Source organism: Bos javanicus, chromosome 2 (assembly GCF_032452875.1).
Source record: "Bos javanicus breed banteng chromosome 2, ARS-OSU_banteng_1.0, whole genome shotgun sequence".
Classification (NCBI taxonomy): domain Eukaryota; kingdom Metazoa; phylum Chordata; class Mammalia; order Artiodactyla; family Bovidae; genus Bos; species Bos javanicus.
In genome coordinates this window covers 30,687,637-30,712,690 of record NC_083869.1, presented here as the reverse complement: position 1 = coordinate 30,712,690, position 25,054 = coordinate 30,687,637, and the positions used below count along the sequence as shown (strand labels likewise).

The window sequence follows — 25,054 nt, the reverse complement described above, 5'->3', positions numbered from 1 at the left end:
TTGCACTTTTAAAAATAATAATTCACTTGCATTTTGATTACCTTTTAATTCCTTTCCCCATGACTCTTTGCAGATACTAAGCAGAGCAGTCGTAACTTTCAAATTTTTCATTGATTTAAAACATGAATAGCCCAGGCCTAAGGATTCTTACATAAAACTGCTGAGCACTCTTTCACTATCTCCCACCTTCTTTTTTTACATGAAATTCTTCCTAATGTATCTGTTCTTCCATTTCTTGTTTAAAGGTTTTTCTTCTTGATACAGACTGTGGAATCAGAATAGGAAGTAAATGATTCTGCTTTGTGTCTTTGTATCTGCCTCCCATTTTATTTGTCATTTCCTCCTCTCCACTGCTTCTATAACTTGCTCATATATTTTGTTGCACTTACCACACTCTATCATATTTATTACAGGGTCATCTCCCCAGCAGACTAGTAGCTGGTGGTCCTTATTCTCAACATATTCCTATTATAATGAGGGAGATATACATAAAACCAATCACCAAAACTAATATATTACTACAAAATTAGGCAGCATACTATGCTGATTAAATGCCCCCAGGGTAAGCAATGATGGCTCAGACGGTAAAGAATCAGCCTGCAATGCGGGAGACCTGGGTTTGATCCCTGGGTTGGGAAGATCCCCTAGAGAAGGGAATGGCAACTCCAGTATTCTTGCCTGGAGAATCCCCATGGACAGAGGAGCCTGGTGGGCAACAGTCCATGGGGTCCCATGAGTCAGACATAACTGAGTGACTAAGCATATAGTACAGGGTAAATGAGTTACAAGTCAGCTGAGAAAATCAAAAGTAACGCATGAGTTCAACAGTGGTAGCTATCACTTGGACTAGCTTCTTTTGCTGGCATGTCTATTAGAAAGAACACCTCCACAAGCTCACAAAATAGATTACTCAAAGGAAATGCTAACTGGTGAGAATGTCATATCTTCAGCTGGCTTCCTGTATTCTTTTTTGAGCTCTTGTTCTCTGTGTATGAATCATATATTTTTTTTTAATTTCTGAATGAGCTAATTATAAGGAAGCTTTTCTGTTCTCTTACCTCCTGCCCCACAGCACTAAGATCAGCTCTTGGAGTGTAACTGTAACCATATCCTTCTGTTTTCTTCTATACAGGTTTTCTATTAATATTATTCTAAGAATTTTCACTCCAGACTGGTCTTGTAAGCCTGGCTCAAGCTTTGGAGTCAAACCAAACCTGAGTTTGATTCTCAGTGCAATCACCAATTATCTAAGTAGCTAGACTTTGGCAAATTATCTTCATGCTCAAATTTTCTCAACTGTTAAAATACTTCCTAAGATTGTTTCCGAATCAGGTGAGATAATTTATATAAAGTAGAGAATTCAGCACCTGGTTTTCAAGCTATGATGGCTTGGGTCATTCTCCACATCATCCTCATTATTGTAGGCAGCAATCAGTGTATGTGGAACTGAATTATTTTTTCACATTTCTATTGCCACTATCATTGATACATGTGTTAATGACTTTGTAATAACCAGGAGTTTTTATTATTAAGAACACATTAAACCACTGAAAGGAAGTGTTTTTATTTTTGTGGGATTTTGCTTTGTTTTTAGCATTATGGTCGATCCACGTTTTCAGTAGTTTCCCTCGCTATAATTATTTTACATTAAGTTAGTTTCTTCAAGCCTTCGATTCATCAAAAAGTTCATCTTGTTGGAATTTACAGTGGAATATATTCACTACATGGTACAGAAAAAAAAAAAAGATTGACTACTGAGTTGACAATCTCCCACTCACCAATCCACCACCCCACTCACTCCCCCATCCCATCTGGTCCTTGGTTCAGGATAGTCTAAGAATCACTCTGCTGATTCTGGAAGTAATGTGTAACATGTCCCATCCCTCAAATATATTTAGATGGGCAAAACTTTTACTCTATTGGGCTTTGGAAACAGTTTACTCATACTTATCAGTACATATCAGATAGATTTGCAAAAGTAAGGAGTTTCAATTCTGTTTAAGAAAAGCTATAATCCTTTAAATTGTAGAGTGAGTCTGGACAAGTTTACACAGTGGCTCAAGAACTAAGCTCTATCTTAAGTAGCATCATTAGAACAAAGCAAATACACACACACACAAACACACAGCATTCCTCAAGATATTTCCAATACAGGATAAGCACACATTCACATAAATGAGATAAATATAAGGATCATTAAATCAAATTATGAGTTAAGACATTACTTATCACCTGAAGATGGCGAAGGCAGAGGAAGGGAGATGCTACTTTCTGAAAATGTTCTGTTTATTTACTTTTTGTTTTTTGCTTATGGGCCAAGACAGGAAGGGATGCCACACAAGTTCATCCAGTCTGGATATTTTGTAGGCCAGGGAAAGCTCTGTCCCATCTCAGGCCTGTAAAGCTATTGTTGCTCAGCAGGGACTTTCTGCCTCCACCTGTTCAGCTAACTGCTACTCCATCTTCAGATTCAAGCTTAGATGTGCCGTCTACCCTCCTCACTCCACTGCTTGCCCCACCACCAGATGCAGCTTCTGCTGGTTGTATCACTCTTGTGACCCCAGGGACTGTAGCCCACAAGGATCCTCTGTCCATGGGATTTCCCAGGCAAGAATACTGAAGAGGGTTGCCATTTCCTTCTCCAGGGAATCTTCCCAACCCAGGGATCAAACCCCAGTCTCCTGTATTGCAGGTGGATTCTTTACTATCTGAGCCACCAGTTGCCCCTTCTACATAGTCTCAATGCCCTGTGTCCAAGTTCAGTTAGGAAATCGTTATCGGTTCAGTTCAGTTCAGTCTCTCAGTTGTGTCTGACTCTTTGTGACCCCATGGACTGCAGCACGCCAGGCCTCCCTGTCCATCACCAACTCCCGGAGTTTACTCAAACTCATGTCCATTGAGTCGGTGATGCCATCCAACCATCTCATCCTGTGTTGTCCCCTTCTCCTCCCACCTTCAAAAATTACTAGATTCCTCTTCTCTTTAATCCATTGATTTCAAGACCCATATCTTGTGCACCAACACACCTAGAGCCTAATGCAAAATAAACACAAAAGATTACTGGATATATATTAAATATATAAAAAGAGTGTATCTAAGTAATTACCAAAGCAGTTAAGAACACAAGCTGCAGAGTTAAATATTTAGGATTCTGACATAGTACATACCTCACTGCCTATGATTTTGAACAGGTTGTTTAGCATTCCTGTGCCTCAGTTTCCCCATCAGTTAAACAATCTAATGCTAATATCTACTTTATGAGATATTTTTTGATGCTCAGTGAGCTTATGCAGGTAAAGTGCTTGAAGCAGTGATATGCAGATTCAAAACTATTGTTATTCATATTGCTATTATTATCTCATATCTGATTCTCTCACCTCTCTTTCACCCCCACCTCCAATCTCTCTCTCTCTCATTCTCTGTCATACACACACGCACACACACACACACACAAACAGGTTTGAAGGTCAGTATCATTTGATGGTCTCCTTAAATCACATTTTTTTGGCAAGCCTTCTTTGAGCTCTTGAAAAGGCAGCATTCTTTGGGAAAACAGCACTGAGCCAGAAATGGTCCAAGATACAGATTGTCTTTTAAGGAATCAACTTCAAAAGAGAGCATTTTTTTGAATGTGCTCGTTACTCTGTATGCATTTATTTTATAAACAAAGGAACTTTTTAGACACATTGTGGTTTAATTCCACATTATATTAATAGTCCCCATACTGCATTAGGTACCACTGGAAACTTGGAATCCATCTGTTTTATACAGGGAAAAGCATACTAAAATAGAAGTTAGGGGATTAGATTCTATAAGCATGTCTTAGAGAAGATGTAATTGTTAATAATCTGAGCTTCAGGAATGCATAGAATAAGGAGGCTGCATTTGATGAACTAATGTCTGAAAACTCAAGGATTCTGTTTTAAGATAGGAAAAAGACATTTAAAGGTATCATTCATGTCAAAGAGAAAAAAATTGTACAGAATAAATATTCCTGTGAAGATGGGTCATGGGGTAAAGGAGTCAGCAGAAACAGATGAGGAAATCTTGGAAGACTCCCCAGAGTTTGTTGTACCAGATCTTGAAAGTGAAATGAACATGAGTTAGTGAACAGAAATAAAATGCTCATTGACTTATTTCTCCATTGCTCTAATGTAGAAAATGCATTTGAAAATAATGTATGCAATACTCTAATTTAAAAGAGCATTTAAGCTCAGTAGGTTTGGCCTGAGTTTTAAAGGTGCAATTGGGCATATCCTGGAGGAGAGAGTTGGAGAAGGACTTCCGAGGGGACAGCGGAGAAAATAGTACCTGTCAGTGGTTACACACCAAACCAGATACTGTGAGGAGGGGAGACAAGCCAGTTAACTAGGATGAACTGGAATAGTTCCAGTCTTCACTAGAAATGGCAGAGATGATATTGGATAGGTGAGGAGAAAACCTTGCCAGACCACTTCAGTGATAATATGAGATTTTGAAAATCTTGATTAGAGCCCTTGTATGTTCTTGAACAAGAGTAAAAATAATTTGCACTCTGTATCAAGGATTTTTAGATTCTTAATTGAATTTTTATTTTAAAATGAAACTACTTATTGTAATTTAAGTGACAGGTACACAGCAAAGTGATTCAGTTTTGTGTGTGTGTGTGTGTTTGTATATATATATATATATATATCTTTCTCAGAATCTTTTCCATTATAGGTTATTACAAGATATTGAGTTCCCTGTGCTATACAGGGAACCAACAACCGACCTTGTTGGTTATCTATTTTATACAATGTATAGTAGTGTGTATATTTTATTCCCAAACTCCTAACTTATCCTTCTTTTCTCCTTTCCCTTTGGTAATCACAAATTTCTTTTCTGTCTGTGAGTCTATTTCTGTTTTGTAGATAAGTTCATTTTATCATTTTTTTTAGATTCCACATGTAAGCAATACCATAAGATATTTATCTTTGTCTGCCTGACTTACTTCCCTTGTTATGATAATCTCTAGGTCCACTCACGTTGCTGCAAATGGGATCATTTCATTTGTTTTAATATTTCATCACACAGACATATATACATACGTATATATACACACACCATATCTTCTTTATCCGTTTTCTGTCAATGGACGTTCAGGCTGCTTCCATGTCTTTGCTACTGTAAACAGTGCTGCTGTGAATGAACACCAGCATTGTTCATTCATACACACAGTGTATACAAGAATGCATGTATGTTTTCAAATTATAGTTTTCTCCAGATAAATGCTCAGGAATGAAATGCTCAGGAATGGAATCAGTGGATCATGCGGTATTGGATTAAGAATCATCTGTAGTTTATTTGAGATACAGTTGTTTCTTTTTCATTCTTAGATGCCAGTTGGGTTATTCATGTTGTCCTAAAAATTTTCATGTCTTTAAAATGTTTACTTATTTTTATTGATTTTTAAATTCCATGTGTTATATGACAGCCACCATTATTTTTTAAAAAATCAAGCTCTATTAATATGAAATGAAGTTCTTTGTTGTTTTTGTTATATTACCAGCTTCACAAGGGAGCAAAAATATTATAGAACATGGAGATTAAGTAGGAAGGAGGTACTGAAATGAATCCTGGGAGCCCTGCATGTGCTACGGAGTCAGAATTTCGATGAAGTTCACATAGACAAGCCAAGAATTAATGAAAACATAATTTAAATGCCACAGAGATGACAAAATAGGAAAGGTAACCCTCCTGTTGGTTAATGCAGATTTACCTATCTCAGAGGACTGAGTATATGTTAGGCAGTTATACACTTGAATTCCTTCAAAAATCAAATCTTTACAGATAGAAAGATGCTTCTGTGGGCAAATAAGAATTAACAAAAGTGCTAGTAGCAGCCAAACAAAGTAATATCCTATTAGTGGACATCAAAGAAAAGTGAAAACAGCTTAACCAATGCATTTATAAAGAAATTTCAAGGAAGGTAATAAATTACAGATCACAGCAAGAAACAAAACCCAATAAAAGGAAATGCCTAACTTTGTTAGAACATAGATTTAAGCTCTGAAGTAAAATAAATAAATATATATATATAAATATATATATAAAATAAATCAACAGCTTTTGAGAATGTATTTCAGGGACTCTTTGCAACACACACACAGACACACACATACTTGCTACTGTGTAGTTTCCTCCACCTGAGGGCAAAGATCAACCTTTTATTTGTTTTTCAATACATTCAGAGTTGTCAAGTTGTCAAGTTTGGGATTTTTGGTCAGTAATAAATATTCTTCTCTAAGTGTCAGACTTTTTCCTATGAAGATGAGAAAATGATGTCTGGTGTCACCAGGGTATTTTTACTGTGTAATAACTGAATTGTTGTTAAGATCAAAAGGCATAGTAATGATTACAGTTAATGAAATCCATAAAGTAATACATTGAAAAGCTAAAGAATCAAAAAAGTTCTATTTAGAACTTCTTTGAATAGTCCCTTACTGAGTTTCTGCATTTATTCCTGTGCTGCTTCTCAGAATATATGTTTTGCTCATATTCAGAGAAAGTGTCTCTTTCTAAATGCTTTTTTATGAAGAAAACATGTTCTGTGGTGATATAGCAGTAAGAAGTGAAATACTGACTCTGGGTTTCCTGATGAATGAAATTAATTTAGGAAAGAAATATACACGAAAGAGAACAGTTACAGTATGAGACCCAGCCGCCCAGGGGCTGTATTGCGGAAGGTACTGCTGTGGGTCGTCTCCTATGAACTCCTTTGGGGGCGGAGTTTGTTTGGGTACCTGTGTGCAAGAGCCTGCCTCACTGCCATCTGCTCTTGTCTTACTGAGAGCACACTGACCTGACTGACTGCTTCGTATCAAGGCCTTGTTCATGGAACATTCTGTACAGAAACCATGTTTGTAATCCCAACAGCACAGGGCAGCAAAACTTTATTTCCTAGTACATGGCTTCTCTGGAGCCCAAAAGACAGAGTTGTTGTTTCAAGGACATGTTTTGCTGATTTAGGTGGCAGCAGCTTCCACTAAGATGCTATCACCTCTGAACAAGGACACATTTATCCCAACATCAAATGTGTCCATCACGAACTGAGTCTAAAGATAGCTTTCACTGATGGGCATCTGTAACCTTTGGCCTGTTTCACATCATGCTGGCTGAAAGCTCCAACAACTGTAGCTCCTAGATTAGGAGGTTAAGAGTTCCAATTAACAGGTCTTGTGTCCATATAAAAGCCTATCATTTTGATATGTTCATGTACCTTCCTGTAACTTCTCTAAAGAGAAAAGTAAGAGGAAATGATTTGACTCACAGTTTTGTTTTGTTTTGTTTTCATCCCATATGAATCATTTGTAAGTGGAAGTGTAGACCTCTTAATCTCCCACACTTATCCACAAACACTTATGGATTATAGGGACATAGTGTTATATAATAACTTCATTCTTACCAAGTGCAAAAGTGGGGAATTTTCAAACCTGCTAAGTCTCTTATTTGCTGCTTTGTATTTCTAGATGACAAAGAATGGCACCGTGGAATCTGAAGAAGCGAGCACTCTTACAGTGGATGACATTTCTGATGATGATATTGATTTAGACAATACCGAGGTGGATGAGTACTTCTTTCTTCAACCCCTGCCAACAAAAAAACGAAGAGCACTGCTGCGGGCCTCTGGAGTTAAAAAGATTGATGTGGAGGAAAAGCATGAGCTGAGGGCCATCCGCCTGTCTCGAGAGGACTGTGGTTGTGACTGCCGGGTGTTCTGTGATCCAGAAACATGTACCTGCAGCCTGGCAGGCATTAAGTGTCAGGTAAGGATTGGGATTTCAGGGAACCCAAAGGCAAGACATTATACACTACCCACTAAAGAGGCAGTTGTGTTACATATAATGAAGTTTCCCACACGTGGAAAAAACTCTGAAGCAAGGCAAGACACATGATTCAAGAAGAGAGAAATACTAATTCAATGACATGAGTATATGTAATATATATACTTATACATAATATATATTATATAAACATGCATATGTACATATCTATGTAAATATATGTGTACATAATATTTTATATATTATGTATGTGTATTACGTATACACACATATATCTATTTATATATTATATAATATTATTTGTATATATAATATTTATATGTATTACATACATAGTATACATAATATATAAATGTGTATGTGTATATATATATAAATGTGTATGTATACACATTAATATATATATATATATACACACATATATGACATATATGTGTGAAAGGCAATCCAAACTGCAATTATCAGTTGAAATTGTTTCCCCTTGGATTCATTTATTATACGAGCTCACTTTGGCTTCTAACAAGCAGCCAAGGAGATCATGTCATCCCCACCATTTGAGTTTGCATTCTCTAATCCATCCATGGGCTATAATATGATGATTGGTTAAAAGTGGTGCAGACTAGTGGAATAATGATTAGACTGGAACTTCAGAAAACTGAGTTCTGGCTCTGTTTTCTGCCACTATGTGAAACTGGCAAGTCAGGTAAGCTTACTGGGTTCAATTTTTGCACCTCTGACCTGAATGGGCTAGACTAGATCAGGGGTTGGGGAATGATTATTCACAGGTCAAATCTGGCCTGCCACCTGATTTTTGTAAATAAAATCTTATGGAGACACAGCCATGTTCTTCTTTTTTTGTTTACATATTTCCTATAACTGCTTTCATATTTCTACAGCAGAATTGAGTAGTTGCTGGAGAGACTATATGACTCACAAAGCTTAAAATTATTCTCTGGCCTTGTACAAAAAAAAAGCTTACCAACCTCTGAACTAGATGATTCTCAGGTTCCTGTCCATCTGCAGCATTGGTGCTATGTGATTAAATAGGGGGTGGTATTTTATGCAGAAATTCAACTTTTTCAGTTAAAGCCCTCAGGCAGACAAAAGGAGAAGGCAGTTCTCATCAGTTGAGCAGTTGCTTGAGGTGGATTCACAGAAAAGGAAATCACTGCTTCCAAAGTGGCTCTAGATTCTGGCTCTGACATCTGCTACTGCTTTTTGTTGGGGCCAGGATGACTGGGATCGAATCTGCTTTCTTCTCTGTAACATGGGAAATTCCTGAGCTTGCATAAGGTAGCAAGAAAGGCAAGTTCTTCCTGGTTGCCTGTACTCTGGTCTGCATACAGATGGGGTCTAAGACAGTAAGCGTATCTTAGGCGTTCCTTGGGATGCCCAGAATTCCACTCATCACCTGAGTGAGGACCTCGGGCTTACACCCTTTGCTGAACCCAATCACTCGATCACTCCAATTATTGGAGTAATTCGGGGGTATTGATTAAATAAGCAGCTTCTCTAGAGAAGCCTGTAGTCTAAGGGAGAGCAGGGGAGGGGGAGCCAGCAATTAAACCAGAGTCCACCAGTCACAGTCATGAATGTGCGTACCTTTCGCAGCCCCCACAGTGCATCAAGTACCAAGGACCCAAAAGAAAAAGACAGTGAACCAATGCGAGTGAATTATCAGGCTGCATGAGACTAAATGGTGTCTCAGGCAGAGAAGTTCATTTTATAATAAGAAAAGAAAAAACTCATGGCTAGTGTGAGGAATGTCATGTTATTTAGACTAAAAATAGCAGATGGGTATGAGGGCAGTAAATTTGTTTAAAATTGGGCGTGTGAGCTGGCTTGCTGCTGAAAAAAGAGCTCAGGAAAAAGACAGAAGCACTGGGGGGAAAAAATGGGGCCGAAATTAATGGGCAGGAGAGAAGGGGTAAGGGAGGATGGAAACAGAAGTAAAGAAAGCGCAGGAGGGATAAACGGATTAAAACCATACCATCAACTCATTTTTATATGGAGCATAGGTTTAAAATCAGTTTTAACTCTTCTGTCCTAAGCCTTCACTTCCCCTTTTGTTTCTGTTTGCTGTTTGATTGTCATTTATTCTGGCCTAAGTGGGTTTGTCATCCCAGATTCCAAGGGTTTGCCGTGAGGTACCGGATTTTGATTTGATTTGTTAAGAGTTCCAGGGGGCCTAATCTGTGTTCTTCCTCCCAAGGTGGATCGAATGTCTTTCCCCTGTGGCTGCACTAAAGAAGGATGTAGTAACACAGCAGGTAGAATTGAATTTAATCCTATCCGTGTCCGGACTCACTTTTTGCACACAATAATGAAACTCGAACTGGAGAAAAACCGAGAGCAGCAAATCCCCGCGCTGAACGGCTGCCACGGGGAGATAAGTGCGCACGGTAGTTCCATGGGCCCGGTGGCTCACTCCGTCGAATATGCTCTCGCAGACAATTTCGAGATTGAAACGGAACCGCAGGCTGCCGTGCTGCACCTGCAGTCGGCCGAGGAGTTAGACTGCCAGGGGGAGGAAGAGGAGGAGGAGGAAGAGGATGGCAGCAGTTTCTGCAGCGGAGTCACGGACTCCAGCACGCAGAGTCTGGCCCCGAGCGAGTCCGAGGAAGAGGAGGAGGAAGAGGAGGAGGAGGAGGAAGAGGACGACGACGAGAAAGGAGACAGTTTCGTGGAAGGTCTGGGTCCCCACGCCGAGGTGGTTCCTCTTCCTTCCGTCCTTTGTTATTCCGATGGCACCGCCGTCCACGAGAGCCACGCGAAGAACGCTCCTTTTTATGCCAACTCTTCGACCCTCTATTACCAAATAGATAGCCACATTCCAGGAACTCCCAGCCAGATGTCTGAGAACTATCCGGAAAGAGAGACTGTCAAGAGCGGTACCCTCTCGCTGGTGCCTTACACCATGACCCCGGAGCAGTTCGTGGACTACGCCCGGCAAGCCGAGGAGGCGTACGGCGCCTCCCACTATCCAGCGGCCAACCCCTCCGTCATCGTTTGCTGCTCCTCTTCGGAAAATGACGGCGGCGTGCCCTGCAATAGCTTATATCCCGAACACAGGTCCAATCATCCTCAAGTGGAATTTCACTCATACTTGAAAGGCCCCTCCCAGGAAGGGTTTGTCTCTGCGATGAATGGTGACAGTCACATTTCAGAGCATCCTGCTGAAGATCCTTTGAGCCTTGCAGAAAAGAGTAGATTGCACGAAGAGTGCATCAAATCGCCTGTGGTCGAGACTGTCCCTGTTTAGTAGTTTAAGTTATTCTAGGACCAACTCTTCTCCTATTTAAAGCACTGTATTTAATTGGATTTCCTGGGCTCGTTGTGGTTTCAACTGAGGACCAAGAAAACTTGGCCCGTGGTGAAGCTTCCAGACTGTATTTTGTTTTCTCCTTTCTAGCTATGCGACTGTGCCATTGCACAAACGCAATCTCTATGAGGATTTTAAATGATTTCAGACTGTTTTGATAGAAAATGCTAATTTTAAAAAAAAGCATATCTCACAGTTGCCTACCTGTCAAACTGTGTGAAACCTGCCAAGCTGTGTAGATCAGAGCTCCAAGTTTTGGATTATCGGGCCTGTGCAAGATTGTTAACTGAGACTGGGAAATGAGATTTAGAGTCCTAATTTTCAATATATCTGAAGATGACGGTGACTTTTTAATGTAAAAGTTATTATTGTAAGAAAAAGATTTAATTGCCCCACGTGTATTTTATTTATGGTAGCTAGAAGTCATGTTCTGATGAAAACGAACTGCAGCATGTTCTTTTCAGCTGAAGATGCATAGTTAGTACCACCGAGCATGCCCACATGGATTGCCTCTGGAATCCATTCACGTTTTTATGATCATGTCTGATCAGATTTGCAAATACTTTCTTAAGGGTGAAATAGGCCTATTTTTGCTATTTTGGACAAACAAATGAGTCTGTATGTGCAGGTCCTTACACAGTTTTCTCTAAAGTCAAGAGTTAGGACAATCCTCTGGTGAGGGCCTAGTTCATTGCCCTCCCTCAGCTGACTCCAGAGATGGAGGTAGAAGGTATTATTGCCTTTCTTTTTTAAACACAGCATCATCTTGGTTCTTAGCTTGGACAGCACCTTCAAACTCTACTCCCCTGCATCAAAATGCACTTTAGTGCCCCTTCATGGTACCTTGTGAGGGGTGGGGACTAAGAACTCTTTGAGATGAAAAATTAAAAACAAAAAACATTTTTAAAATCTGTAACTATTATAAGGTTCATAGAATTAAATAGAGGAATCAATCCAATGATACTTTATGAAGGAAAAATGACCTGTTTTCCTTCACCACTCTCAAGACCTAACTCGGTCAAAGCAGAGGAGGCTGAGAAAACACGGAAGAGACACAGCCTCAGCAACCAGCCTTTTTCTACAGCGTGATCAATCCGTCTCTACAAAAATGAGTGTTTAATGAAATTTACACTTAGTGACTAGCTGACTGAAGTGGGGGCCTCTACCCAAATACTCAACTAGGCCTTACTTTTCTGAAGCATTTTGATTTCTCTTGCCTGGGACAATTAGCAGAACAGTCCAGAATGCATTGAATACTTTCTAATTACCTCATGTTCTCTTATAAAAGGGGACAGATAGAAATAAAACATGCACTCCCCACCTTTAGATTATCTGCACTTGGTTCGTCGGAGGACTTCTAAGATCCTGTTTTCCTGTAAATTAGTTTAGGTAACTAAATAGTGTGTTCTAACTTTTTAGTTCCAATGCAATATGACTATGCTAAATCTGTTTCATATTTTTGACCTTCTATTGTTATGTCATTTCACATTTTATGCCTCTTTGAAATGTGGACATGCCTTGCTATTCAGTGACTGCATCACTACTTATTTTTTGTCTCTTAGACTTGGGTGTTTAGAAATATGGATATAAATACATTGTAGATCTCAAGTCCTTAGAAAATACTATTTTATTTCACTGAATTTAAAAATGTTTGGTCTAGAGAAAGTCCTCCAATGGAAGAGTTTCTACTAAGACTTGACTTGGGGAAAACATGTTTACTTGGCAGCTCTTCCACTGTGCAGTTGGTTACAGCCCCTACTCTACCCCCACAATGAGCCAACCCAACCTTAGAACCATTAGTATTCATATTAAAGCAGCTTTGGGCTGGTCTTTATGGAGGTAGCAGTAATGGGGGCAGGGATGCTCCTTTTGAATGACAGGCCCTTTGGGCTATTCAGATTGGGGTTTTGCTCAAATCTTGATAGCATATCTCATGTTGTCTGTAAAATTACAGTTTTTAGTGCTTGATCTCCAAATTTTTCCCCCTATCAATACAATCTAAAGAGCACAGGCCCAAAGAGAAAATGACAAGACACTATTGTTCCTTCATTTGAGCACATGAAAAATCCTGTGTGCCATATTGATTAGACCATTGCAAGCCTTTGAAATAGTTACTTACATGTGAAGCACTCAGCGTATGCTTGGAACACAGTGCGGCAGAGTGGGGCAGAGGTGTCTCTGTGCAGAATTGAAGGGTAGAATGCCAGTCTAGATTCTGAAAGGATGGATATTTAATTCAGTTCAGCTTTATTTTCACAAGAAGGTTGACACCTACTTGTTTATGTTGGACGGGGACTCTGTTTTGTAGCTTCATTTCCAAAAAGATGCTTAATCTAGAAACAGGAAAACAAACAAAAAACAGAGCTTTTCCCCTATCTGTCTAATTGGGGTCAAAAGTCACTGCTACACAGGATTAACCTTCCAGCCAAACATTCATATATATTTATAACCTAACCCCTAAATATTGCCTACATACACAGATTACCTATGAAAACACTCGCGCACATGCCTCCCTCAACACACACAGTAGGTGTAATACCACACATCAGAGAATGACAGATTTTAGGCCAATAAGGAGTACTGAATTTTCCCTACCCTAGCATTTGGTTGGGTTTTATGATCTACAACTGTGGTCTGGAAATGAAGATGATTTTTAAAGCTATAGTTTAAATATACTGGTTCAAGTTGTAAATGATACTAATGGTAGAATCATTTCATTGTTACTTTTTCCCAGAAAAGCTGAGAGAGCACAGTGTGCCATTTGACTTTTTTTTTTTTTCCATTAATAGATCATCTATTCAACAAAAAAATGCCCACATGCCAGGAAGGGCTACAGTTTTTCTAAGCATTTTTAAATGGGGACCAAGAGCTGGACGCAGCCAGTGGATTCTTCAGATCTTTACATGGAGACACAGTAACATGACCTGCAGCTGTTGTATTACCCCCGTAGTCTAGCTAGCCAAATTATAGTCTTGTTTTGACACACGGCTTTTTAGTCATTCACTGTCAATGGCAAAGCTTCGTGCTTTAGTCACTGTTGTTTTAGCACCAGCCCTCTACCTTTTATTAGGGTTTAATTCCCAGTTATAATCCAGGCCAAATTGATTTGCAAGTCAAGTGGCTGGAGCAGCTTGCATTTCCTTTGTCATTCTAGGCTTCCTCTGGGAGAAAGAAATCAATCAAAGAGATTTACTTTTTTCCCTTCTCTTGATCATTGATTATTTAAGACATCAGTAAAATCCATTTGTCTTCTGTCTTTTGGTTAATTGAAGAATATGGTTACTTTCTGAAAGCCAGTGTTTTCTTTGTGGTGAAACAGCATGTTTCCCAGAGTGCCAATCACATATAAAATTTGAAGCTAATATTTACTAATTAATTTTATTATTAAAATCTTCATAATCATATATAGCCCAGCGATACCTCCCCCAATAAAAACAATAAATTACAGAAACACTGGTCACACATTAACAAAGGAAAAAGGAGATTATAAATGATTATGTTCTTTAAAATTGTATCCTCTGACAGATGATTTCTAGGCAGAATTCTGGTTTGGTTGTCATTAAGCAAGGAAATGAAAGATTTATTTCTTATTAACTGATATATCACTGATTCTTTGGTTAAACTTCTGAGATTGTTGTACAAGTCAAAATCCTTTGGTTTTAACATATTTACAATGTGTTTATCAATTCTTTCTTTTAACAAATATTTATTGAACATCTACTATGTTAGAGGAACTGTCCTAGGTGGTTAAAAAGAGGGGGAAACACTACAAATTCTAAGGGATTATGATAATGATGAAAAGTGGAATGAAATAATCAAACCTCATTACAGTCCTTTTAAGTTATGACTTTATAAAGTGATGTTAGAAAAGATGACATCAATTCTTGTCTGATTACATGAAAACTGCAACTAAAAAAGATACTTCTTTTGCCTAAATTAGTAGAACTCACTGGATCCTCGTACTTCCCTCTCTATCTGAAAGTTATGAATTAAATCTGGCCACAACTAGAAGAACTTAACCCAATGAAAAAGAGATTTTCACATAATTGCTTCTTTGGTGTTAGACCTAGGTAAGTTATACTAAAGTTATACCAGCACTCCTACCAGACAGTTTCAAAGGCAGGTTGACTCACACATAACCCAGGAAACCTTTCAGGAAACCTTTGAAGCCACAATGTAGAGCACCATCACTCATTTCTGTTTACAAAGAGCCTATAAAATAGCTAAGCTTGAGTTCCTGGTTCCAACAGCATTGCCTTGCAGCTTGTAGAAAACAGGTCACTCGGCATCCTTACTTCTAGCCAGGGATTACAAACCATTGAATTAGCAGGTAGAAAATCGACATCCTCCAAAGTTAAGAGACTACCCTTGTAAAAGGTGCCACGAGACTTCCATTTCTCCAAATACAGACTTAATCTTTCTCTTCAAATGGCATCTGCTCCTTGTTGTCTCAAGATAGTTCACAGTTTATTATTGTAGTCGATGTAGAAAATACCAACCTTAAATGGGAACTAGCTTCATGCTTTCAAAGGCAAGACAACTATAATTCAAAACTAAGCTATGAATTCTTACCATAACCAACACCAAAAACTAAAGCCTTAATCACTCTTGCATTTGCAACTACTGATTACATTATTCATTCTGAAATCTGCTAACTTGTGCTAGAGTAACTTAAATGCCTAAGCCGATTGCCACAGCTCTGCGCAAGTAGCACAGCTCATCAGATGTTTTCTGTAGCACTAAAGAATGTAATTGACTTAATTTAACTGAATATCAGCAATTTGAAAACTCACTAGAATTATAGAAATTTTGGGTGGGGTGAGAATGGACTATAAGCTTAAAAAGTTATGGTATCTCCTAAGAATCAAAGTTGAGCTGAGCTGAGAAACTATAATTTTATTTTACTAGAAAAACTGGATTCATAAATGGCAACCCCAAACCTAGAAGTTACAATGTGGGCCCTCACAGCCCAGTTGGTGTTCACATCTGTGACCTACTATTCCCATCAATTACATCTAACTATCTAAAAATAATTTGATGCTTTTAAAAAAAAATACAGAGCTACAGCATGATAAAAAAAAAAACTATTTTAAAGATGTAAACACATTTTATATTAAAAAGACTGATAGATTCTTGTCAAAAGTTATGAATATGGAAATGAAAGAGCTCTTTAATATTTCACCTGCCAAATCTTACATTGAATGTGATTATTTAAAACAGTTGTTTCTGGTTTTATTTCAACCCCTCTCCTACAAAAGGGAGCAGGAGATTCCTCCCTTTATAACAATGCAAGTATTTTGGGTTTTTTCTTTCTTATCAGAAATTCAAATTGAAAAGCTTGACGTGACCTGGGTTTTACTTGATAAGCAGCCCTGGGGTTAGTCTAACTTTGCGCTGTCTGGATAGTAAGTGTAATAATGCCTTGATTTCTGTATCCTGGCAGTGGTGATTCAGACAGAATGATGGGAAGCAGGAAGGTCTTTACAACCAGATTCAAAACCTAAGCCAGTTCATTTTTATATACAGTTTTTGTAATCTAACATATAGCCTGTGATTTTAGTAAATTCAGATACTTAGTACATTCATGGAAAATGAATTTCAAAGATTTAAGTCAGGTTGTTGACTACTTTCTTTCAGTTGTGATAAATATATCACTATACAGGGTAATTGTTTCCACTTGATACTCTATACTTGCTTATAATTCAAGAAAAGCCAACTCTAGTGTGTCATTTTATTTCATCTCATAGAAGCTTCTGGCAGAACTGAAGTTTCAAGAATGTAGAATTTATGTTGGATAATGCTTGTATTCAGCATACTGGTGATATGTTGGATAATGCTTGTATTCAGCATAATGGTGGCATTCCTTTCTTTGCATTACTCATTACCATGGTGATAGTCAGCTCAGTTCAATGACTCATTCTAGTGCCGTGTGAGGCCGCTTAAATATTTTTAAGCTAATATATATTGATTAGAAGGGTTTAGGAGAAGACAAATTTATGATAGAAATTAGCCTAGCCTTTGTCTAAATTAATTTATGTGACCTGTTTGAATGACTTCAGTTGTAATTTTGGAATACTTCTTTGTTAGATATTCTCCTTTCTCTTGTGGCTTTCTCCCAATATTTTTATCTGGCTTAGCAGGATATTGCAAGTTATTTATTAATGAATATTTTTAGAAGGGAAATTGGCTTAGAAAATATCTCTTTAAAAATTGTCTAGGAACTTCTATCACCTAAGCTCTTTATCTCCTGCCATGTTGCGTAGGACCAGAAATGACCTTGTCAGGGGTGTGACCTCCTAATATGGTTTGTTGTTGTCTCGAAGTAGGGAACCTATACAAAATAAAATTGAAATTTCTAACTTTGTAGCAAAATTTATCCAATTTTGTTTTGTTCCTTCTTTTTATGTTGGCCACCAAGCTTTTCTCCTTAGCCATAAATAAAGCGCTTATCTTTAAAAAAAATCCAAAGATCTATATACCATTTTGAAAAGATACTTTAACATGAAAGAGAAAGAAGAAATGAAATGAAATCCTTATCTGAATTCTTCTAAAGAGGAAAAACCCAAATATCTAAAACTAGAATATAAATTGCCCAAGGTTAGCTGTTGTTTTATTTTTAATTTAGTGTTGATCCTTGAATGTTTTAATGATACCCAAATGATTTCTGAATATAATTGATGTGAAATTTTAGTAGTTGGCAAAGTCATTTCGTCTTTACCATAACCAAATAAGGTTCACTGCCACAGGTTACTGTCTGTCTTGATTCATTAGGCACTAGTCATGCCAAACGGGTATCTCAGCATAGTTTCATCTTTTCAAAGATACTTAAGATGGCCAACTGTGTGTGAATAATGGAAAGTTTGAGATTCTTCTGTATTCTTCAAATTTTATAGCCCTGTGGCTCCAGAGGTCATCTAACTCATCCATCTACCTCTAGGGAAGACTGTCACTCAGGCATGCTCTAAAGGATAGATACCCATCTATTCTTAACATCTCTGGGGAAGATGGTTTCCTTAGCAACACAATGCAGTTCTCTTAGGCTTTTCTCACAGTAGGAAAATGTCTTGGCCTGTCTTTGTGAACTAGGCACCTGGCAACAGATGTGGTGATTTGGGCCATTGTCCTGGGAGCCTCAGAAAGTTGGGTTTCCTTTACCTTTGGTGTTTGTTACATTTGATGATTCCCTAAGACTCCTAAGAAATCAGAGTTTTAAAAATAAAGATGTGGATATTGGGACAATGTTCAGTAACTTGACCTGCTCATGACAAATATTGCTATAGTTTTTGGTTTGTTTTTATCTTCTTTTTTGTTTTGCCACTGCTATATCAGGAAAAGTGACTGTTTCAGATCCCCAGTGACAGATATCAGAACTAGGATCAAGTGACTCCGCTTTTAAACTGCTCAATTTTCTGAGAAGTTACAGTTACAAAAAGGGAGCATTTTCTCCCTTCTTGCTTCCAAATAGGTACTTTCGCATTCATCTTTCTATACCCTAAAATGACAAAGGAGAATCTCTACTTTTCCCACGTTTTCTGGGGAATGGACTGGCAATGGAGAGTCTGGTGTGGGATAGAATGACTCCAGAGAAATTACTCAGCCACCATTTGATCCCAGCCTTTGTCCCCATGTTCTGGAAACAGTGGCTGCTTGCCTTCTCAGGGTTTCACACAATAATTTAAAAATGTGTTGTCCTGACAAGGCCTGAAAACAGAAGGAGGAGTCCAGGAGGGTGGTGATTTTTTTCTGATTACATCACTTGATCCAAGCACCGCCTGCAGAGAGCTTTTTCTGTTTGTTCAGAGTTGCCTCCAGCTTGGAGTTAGAACTAGCAGGAAAATAAGGAGCACCCTGGAAATCAATTTCTCCTCTCTCTACAGGATTTTTTCCAGTCTAGGTACAGCTGCTTAACTCCCCCAACTCAGATGATCTTGTGAAATGACAGCCACATCCATGTGGTTTCTCCCTATAAATAACATTAGGGGAAATAACCTTTTTTTGCTTTAAAAAAACAAAAAACAAAAACCCTATATATTGCTTATGTAAAGAATGTTGAATCATTTGGCCCATGTTTTAATTGACTCTAGACACCTCTTTGGAAATAAGTCTGAGGCGTAGTTTGTGAAACATGTTTCAAAAGTGTTTGATGTAAAATAAATGCTAGACATTTACAGTACAGAAATAGTTTTTAAAAAAATGTAGATTACAACTCTGTTCCTAAGAACCTCAGCCTTTATTGTGTCTTAGTAAAGCTGATCTGCTTTCATTTTAGTTTATTGCATTTCTGGTGTAATAGCCTCTTAAGATAGAACTATTAATACATATGTACTGGTTAATGCCTGTTAATGCAGAAAATGGCACTTTGTTCTTTCAATGTGTTTCCCTCAGTGTCACAGGGTATAACAGTTTGATAGGAAAAGGTCATCTGACATTAGTCAAAAATGCATTCTCCCCATTTAAAATGTGTATGTATAATTGGTTGCATAGACAAATGTCACCTTTTGCAGTATCTTTACCTTGATCATAGTCTTAGACATCAACTGTGTGTCCACTTTCCAGCTGCCATAGAAATTTGGTACATTTGCAAATTCTGGTGAAACTTTGTGAGCTGAATGTAATGGTAGATCAAATGATCCAAAGCACTTGGGTGTTATCCTTCAGTCTACATTGAACCATTCGGACATTGGGAATGGTCTTTACACAAGGGAAGTCTTTTGAGAGTATTTGTGGAGTTTTTTTGTTTCTTATCTGTTGGATTTCACTGGCAAAAAAAAAAAAAGTAATCTAAACACAGTGGGATCAATTCACCATATAACATTTTCTATATTGTGATTGGTTTTATCTTTTTGTTGACTCTTATTATGACCTTTACTCAATTTCAACAATATTTCAATAGATACTTTATTACTGTTATGCTCAATATAATCACTTAGAAAGGTTGACGGGAAGAAAATCAAACTACAAGTCATACATACCTTCACTTTACACTAAGACATCATGTTGTATGTCACATAGTTTCTAGATTGATTTCTCTTGTGTATAAGTTATAACATCAAAGATGCCAAAGGGTATATGAAATAAGCTACAGTAATAGTCAACAGAACTTAACCTGGACCTTATGTTGTAATAATTTATTCATATTAGCTGTAGTCTTCTGTATTTATATTTTCAGTATTTATTATGAATGACATGGAAATTCGTGTATTTATTGTGGCTTTTTATTGCAGTGTGTATATATATATATATTACAAATAAGCATTTTTAAGTCTTATCCTTAAGTTTCTTTTATTAGTGGCACTTGTATTATGCTGTACTTTTTATTATATATTGTACAAATATCTTGTCCATTTGTTTGCAGCAGAGTAAAACCAGTTTCTAAATTGTATCTACTGTTGCATTTTGTGTAAATCTTTTGTTCTTACCTTCAAAGCGGTCACACACATACAAGAATACCTCCCTCCTTCGGTATAATAGATACATTCCTGAAAAGTTGTGTGTGAAGCCAGTTCCTGTGAAATGACTCAAAGATGTGCTAACTCTACTGTGATTGATCTCTAAGTGGAGATGCTTAATAACATTTTTCTTCCTCAGCTGTATTCAACCCTTTCATCAAGTAATGACATGTAAACAAATATGAGGGCCAGAAAGGAACTTCCTATTCCAGTGAAATTGGGGAGGATACTTTTACCAAGACAAATCCAGTCTTTTGTAAGTAGTATCCTGCAATTCCCATGTTTAGCAGTATTTGTGTTTTGCTTTGCTGGAAGCAGAATCTGTGTGATTTGGTATTTAGAATATGTACACATAGGTACACATACATGCCTGTCTGTTTAATCATGCTGACTCAAGGTAACCAAACTTCTTTTCATTGGCAGTAGAATGAAGAGAAAAGAAAATGGATCCTTCCTAATTTCCTATTATGTACAGGTCACTGTCTTCAGACAACTTGTTTTTCTTACATTTGAACACTAGATCTATATTTTTGAAAGTTAAATCATAATATGTGATTGATCACCCCGAACACAAATTTGATCATGTTGCTCACTTACTTAAAAAATCTGTGGAGTTCCTTTCTCATTGTTGACAAGATAAAACACAAACTCTTTGGAATGTACCCAGGGTTTCCCTAATAGCTCATCTGGTAAATCTGTCTGCAATGCAGGAGACCTGGATTTGATCGCTTGGTTGGGAAGATCCCCTGGGAAAGGAAAAGGCTACCTACTCCAGTATTCTGACCTGGAGAATTCCATGGACTGTATAGTCCATGGGGTCGCAGAGTTGGACATGACTGAGCGACTTTCACTTTTGGAATGTCCCCACGAGGTGATGTAAGATCTGGGTACAGCAAATCTCTCTAGCTGTTTTACTTGTCAGACTGTTTGTTCCATTGCCCACAGACAGACTGCTTAGACTTTGCCTTTGCTGTTTTTGTTCAGTTGCCCAGTTGTGTCTGACTCTGCTAAGTCGCTTCAGTTGTGTCCGACTCTGTGTGACCCCATAGACGGCAGCCCACCAGGCTCCCCCATCCCTGGGATTCTCCATGCAAGAACACTGGAGTGGGTTGCCATTTCCTTCTCCAATGCATGAAAGTGAAAAGTGAAAGTGAAGTCTCTCAGTCGTGTCCAACTCTTTGCGACCCCATGGACTGCAGCCTACCAGGCTCCTCCATCCATGGGATTTTCCAGGCAAGAGTACTGGAGTAGGGTGCCATTGCCTTCTCCGTGTGTCTGACTCTACTACACTATTTTTTCTCTGCCTCCTCCTTTGCCCAGAATATACACCCCACAACTACATCCTGACAGCACAATTCTAGTGAGTACTTATTTTTTGAACAGAAACTCAAATGCCCCTTCAAACTTCATGCTGCCTTTCTGAATCTCCTTGATGGCCTGCTCTTTCATGGTAAATGCAGATGCTACGGGGGGCGCTAGTGGTAAAGAATCTGCCTGCCAGTGCAGGAGATGCAGGAGATGCAGGTTCCATCCCTGGGTCGGAAAGATCCCCTGGAGTAGGAAGTGGAAACCCACTCCTGTATTTTGCCTGGAAAATTCCATGGACAGAAGAGCCTGGTGGGCTACAGTCCCTGGGGCTGCAAAGAGTCGGCAGCCTACATGACTGAGTAACAGCACAGCACTTCAAGTCTCACTGAATTTATTTACCTATTTACTCCCTCTACAGGACTCCCTGAGAACCAAAAACGTGTCTTTTTACTCACCATGTCCTTGGCATCCAACTTAACACCCAGAATATAGTAGATGCTTAAAATATGTTTACTGACATATGTTCAGTACAAATCTGAGTGGTGCGTTTGCAGGAGTTCAGATGAAGGAAGGATGGCTGTCTGAAAGGGTGGAGATGGTGTCAGATTCAACAGGAGGAAGAAATTTTACAGGTAGGGGACATCCAGATTCCAAGATGTGGGATGGCTTGAGGAGGGACTGAGTCAGGACCAGGTCACCCCCTTCTGTGCAGGGTAGAAAGACGCTGCTAAGAGCAGATGATATACCTGGAGGGACAAATGAGCAATCAGATGAGGAAAATCTATTCAGATATTGCAAAATTCTGAAGACTAGTCTGGAAAGTCTTCCTTTTATCCTTAGGGAAGGAAGGAAATCTTGAAGGTATTAGAAGAGGAGGTTCAACCAAGTAAGAGTGATGCTTAACAGTGTGAGAGCACAGTGGTTGCAGGATGCAGACAGTTTGGGAAGATGGGAATGCCAGAGTAGAAAACTTCCTTGTAGCTACTGAAGTCACTACTCATTCATCAAATCATTGTCAAGGGCCTACTATGTTTAGGACATTTTGCTAGATTACAAGGGGGCAGCATGAACAAGACAGGTCCCCTCCAGACAAGCAAGGACAGGGATCCAGACGATTATGGCAAAGAAAAGGTTGGTTATTTGAAAGCCTGCTTGGGTGAGAGAGATTAAGAGCAGCAAAAAGATGATGAACTCAAGACACTACAGGTGGAGAATTTAAGTGAACAAGGAAGAATTCAAGTGAATAGATACATCATGAACAGAAATTAGTGTTACAAGGAGGTGTGTTCATTTTGGACAAGAAGTGTTGCTGGAATACTCAGTGAAAATACCAAATGGACAGAAGGAAATATAAATCTAGAGCTTAGATAAAGATGCGAGATTGAGAGTGAAAGGGTGTTTAAAGAGCTAACTGTAGAGAGAGAATGAGAATGGTACAAAGAAGAGGACTGAACCTCGCAGAGCCTGGGGTTGCAGGCTGTGCTCTCCAGCAGAAATGCTGAGATGCAGTTTAGCAACCAGGATTTTCCCTAGGAACTAATGCTTGTGGAAGCTTGAGGAGGACACAGGTAACGAGGAGATCAAGCTACAGAGCAGATCCAACAAAGCCCCAGCCAGCCATCCCCAGTTGGGTGCTCTGGACAAGAAAGGGCTTCTCCAAGCCTGGGGGCTGAAAATGGTTGGAACTTTATACCCACCCCACAATCAGTCACTGAACGTGGTCCCCTGGGAAGGGAGTGCTCTGGGGCAAGTTGGTCCTCTGTAGTAGAAATGCCCCAAAATAGAGCTGCACGCTGGAAACTGTTTACTGAGCACTCTCAGAAGCTGGGGAAGCCCTACCCTGGAGGGGAATTCTTAAAGGTGGCAACTCTGTGTCTTTCACAGACCACAACTCAGACCCACTTCTTCATTTAAGTTTCAGGAAGCAGGCCCTCTGGGATTCAAGAAAACTTAGAAGAGCTTGGTTAGTAGAATGAACTACAGCTTTTGCCACTGCGGATGGTCTTAGAACCACCCTGATACGCATCATCTCCCTCGTTCTCTATACGTTCTACTTTCTCCTCAGCTTCAGCAACCACTTCTGCTAATCTCAGTGGCTTCCTTGGTGGTAAGACCCAGGCCCAGGAGGCATCCTAATGGATAGTTCTTCCTGTTCCCACTGTATAACAGTAAACCCATCTCTTCCTAATGATCAAGATCAATTACTTCTACTAAGATGGCAACTCTTCTCCCTGCCCCAAATGCCCAGGCAGCAGCTTACATTCTATGGGAATCTTTAGTCCCCTGATAAAAGTGTGCCCACTTTGAGAACTGGGACCTCCAGGCTGGCAGAGCCTATAGAGTTGTGGAACAGGATGCAGAGTTTTCCCCAGTGGGTCCTGTTAAGTAGGGCCACTTCTGCTTTCACCCTATGGAAGAAACGCCTGGGTTCCTAGACCCATGTGTTCTTTCTACTGGGGATGTAATAGTATATAAAGATCCAGTGTATAGACTACATAACCCCATCCTATAGAATTTCACCTCCAAACTTGCTCTCCAGCTGCACCTTTAGCAGGCTGGTCAGCGCTCTGTCCGGTCAGCAGCTTCTGTGTCCATGATATGGCCAGGGAAAGCTCATAGTCACAAGCCCACTACACACTTCCTTTCCTATAAGTTAGTTCACTGTTCTGATATGGTGTGATAGGGGGTCTCATATGAGCAGATTAAATATACTGTAAGCATTGCAGCTAAGAAAACCAAAATCAGACTTGGAATATATATATATATATATATATATATATATATATAAATTAGAAGCAAACAATAACAGCAATGAAAAACAACCTCTTATCCATCTAGGATGTAGGAAGTCCAATGTAATTAATCTGCCAATAAGTGTCTGGTTAGACTTCTGGAAAAATAGCATCATATCGAGGGCTTACCATATTGAGTCTCTGTTGCTGGCATTTTGCAGTTTGGGCAGCAGTGGTGGCTTTATCTACCTTGGTAAATGGAAGGCTGTGCTCAAGGGGCCAGCATAACTTTCCTGTCTCCCACTGCTGCCCAATTCACGGGCCTATCATGGCAGCACTGAAGTAGACAATGGCTGAGGCTCACTGCCGTTAGCTGGCCAAGTTTTTCTGCCTACATCAGCATAATGTGAGCCACAAGGGTGAGTTCCACATACAACT

At 39.1% G+C, this 25,054-nt stretch overlaps 1 protein-coding gene and 1 long non-coding RNA gene across 5 annotated transcripts in view; one reads left to right on the top strand and one right to left on the bottom strand.

Annotated features, from left to right (window-relative positions):
• The window catches only part of CSRNP3 (cysteine and serine rich nuclear protein 3), a 201,593-nt gene extending 181,084 nt beyond the window's left edge, over positions 1-20,509 (top strand). For all 3 annotated transcript variants that reach the window (XM_061436413.1, XM_061436429.1, XM_061436421.1), the window contains 2 exons: positions 7,491-7,787; positions 10,018-20,509. In XM_061436413.1, coding sequence (XP_061292397.1) covers positions 7,491-7,787; positions 10,018-11,067 — 1,347 coding nt within the window. In that variant the 3' untranslated portion in view covers positions 11,068-20,509. The remainder of the gene's footprint in view (positions 1-7,490; positions 7,788-10,017) is intronic.
• LOC133259220 (uncharacterized) lies at positions 1,545-10,201 on the bottom strand. Of its 2 annotated transcripts, none has more exons than XR_009740318.1 (3): positions 10,114-10,201; positions 7,427-7,610; positions 1,545-1,720 (listed from the first exon to the last, which is right to left on the bottom strand). It is a non-coding gene; the product is annotated as an uncharacterized LOC133259220 (long non-coding RNA). The 2 variants fall into 2 exon arrangements; XR_009740319.1 differs by having other exon boundaries at positions 7,455-7,610.
• Positions 20,510-25,054: the final 4,545 nt, after the last annotated feature.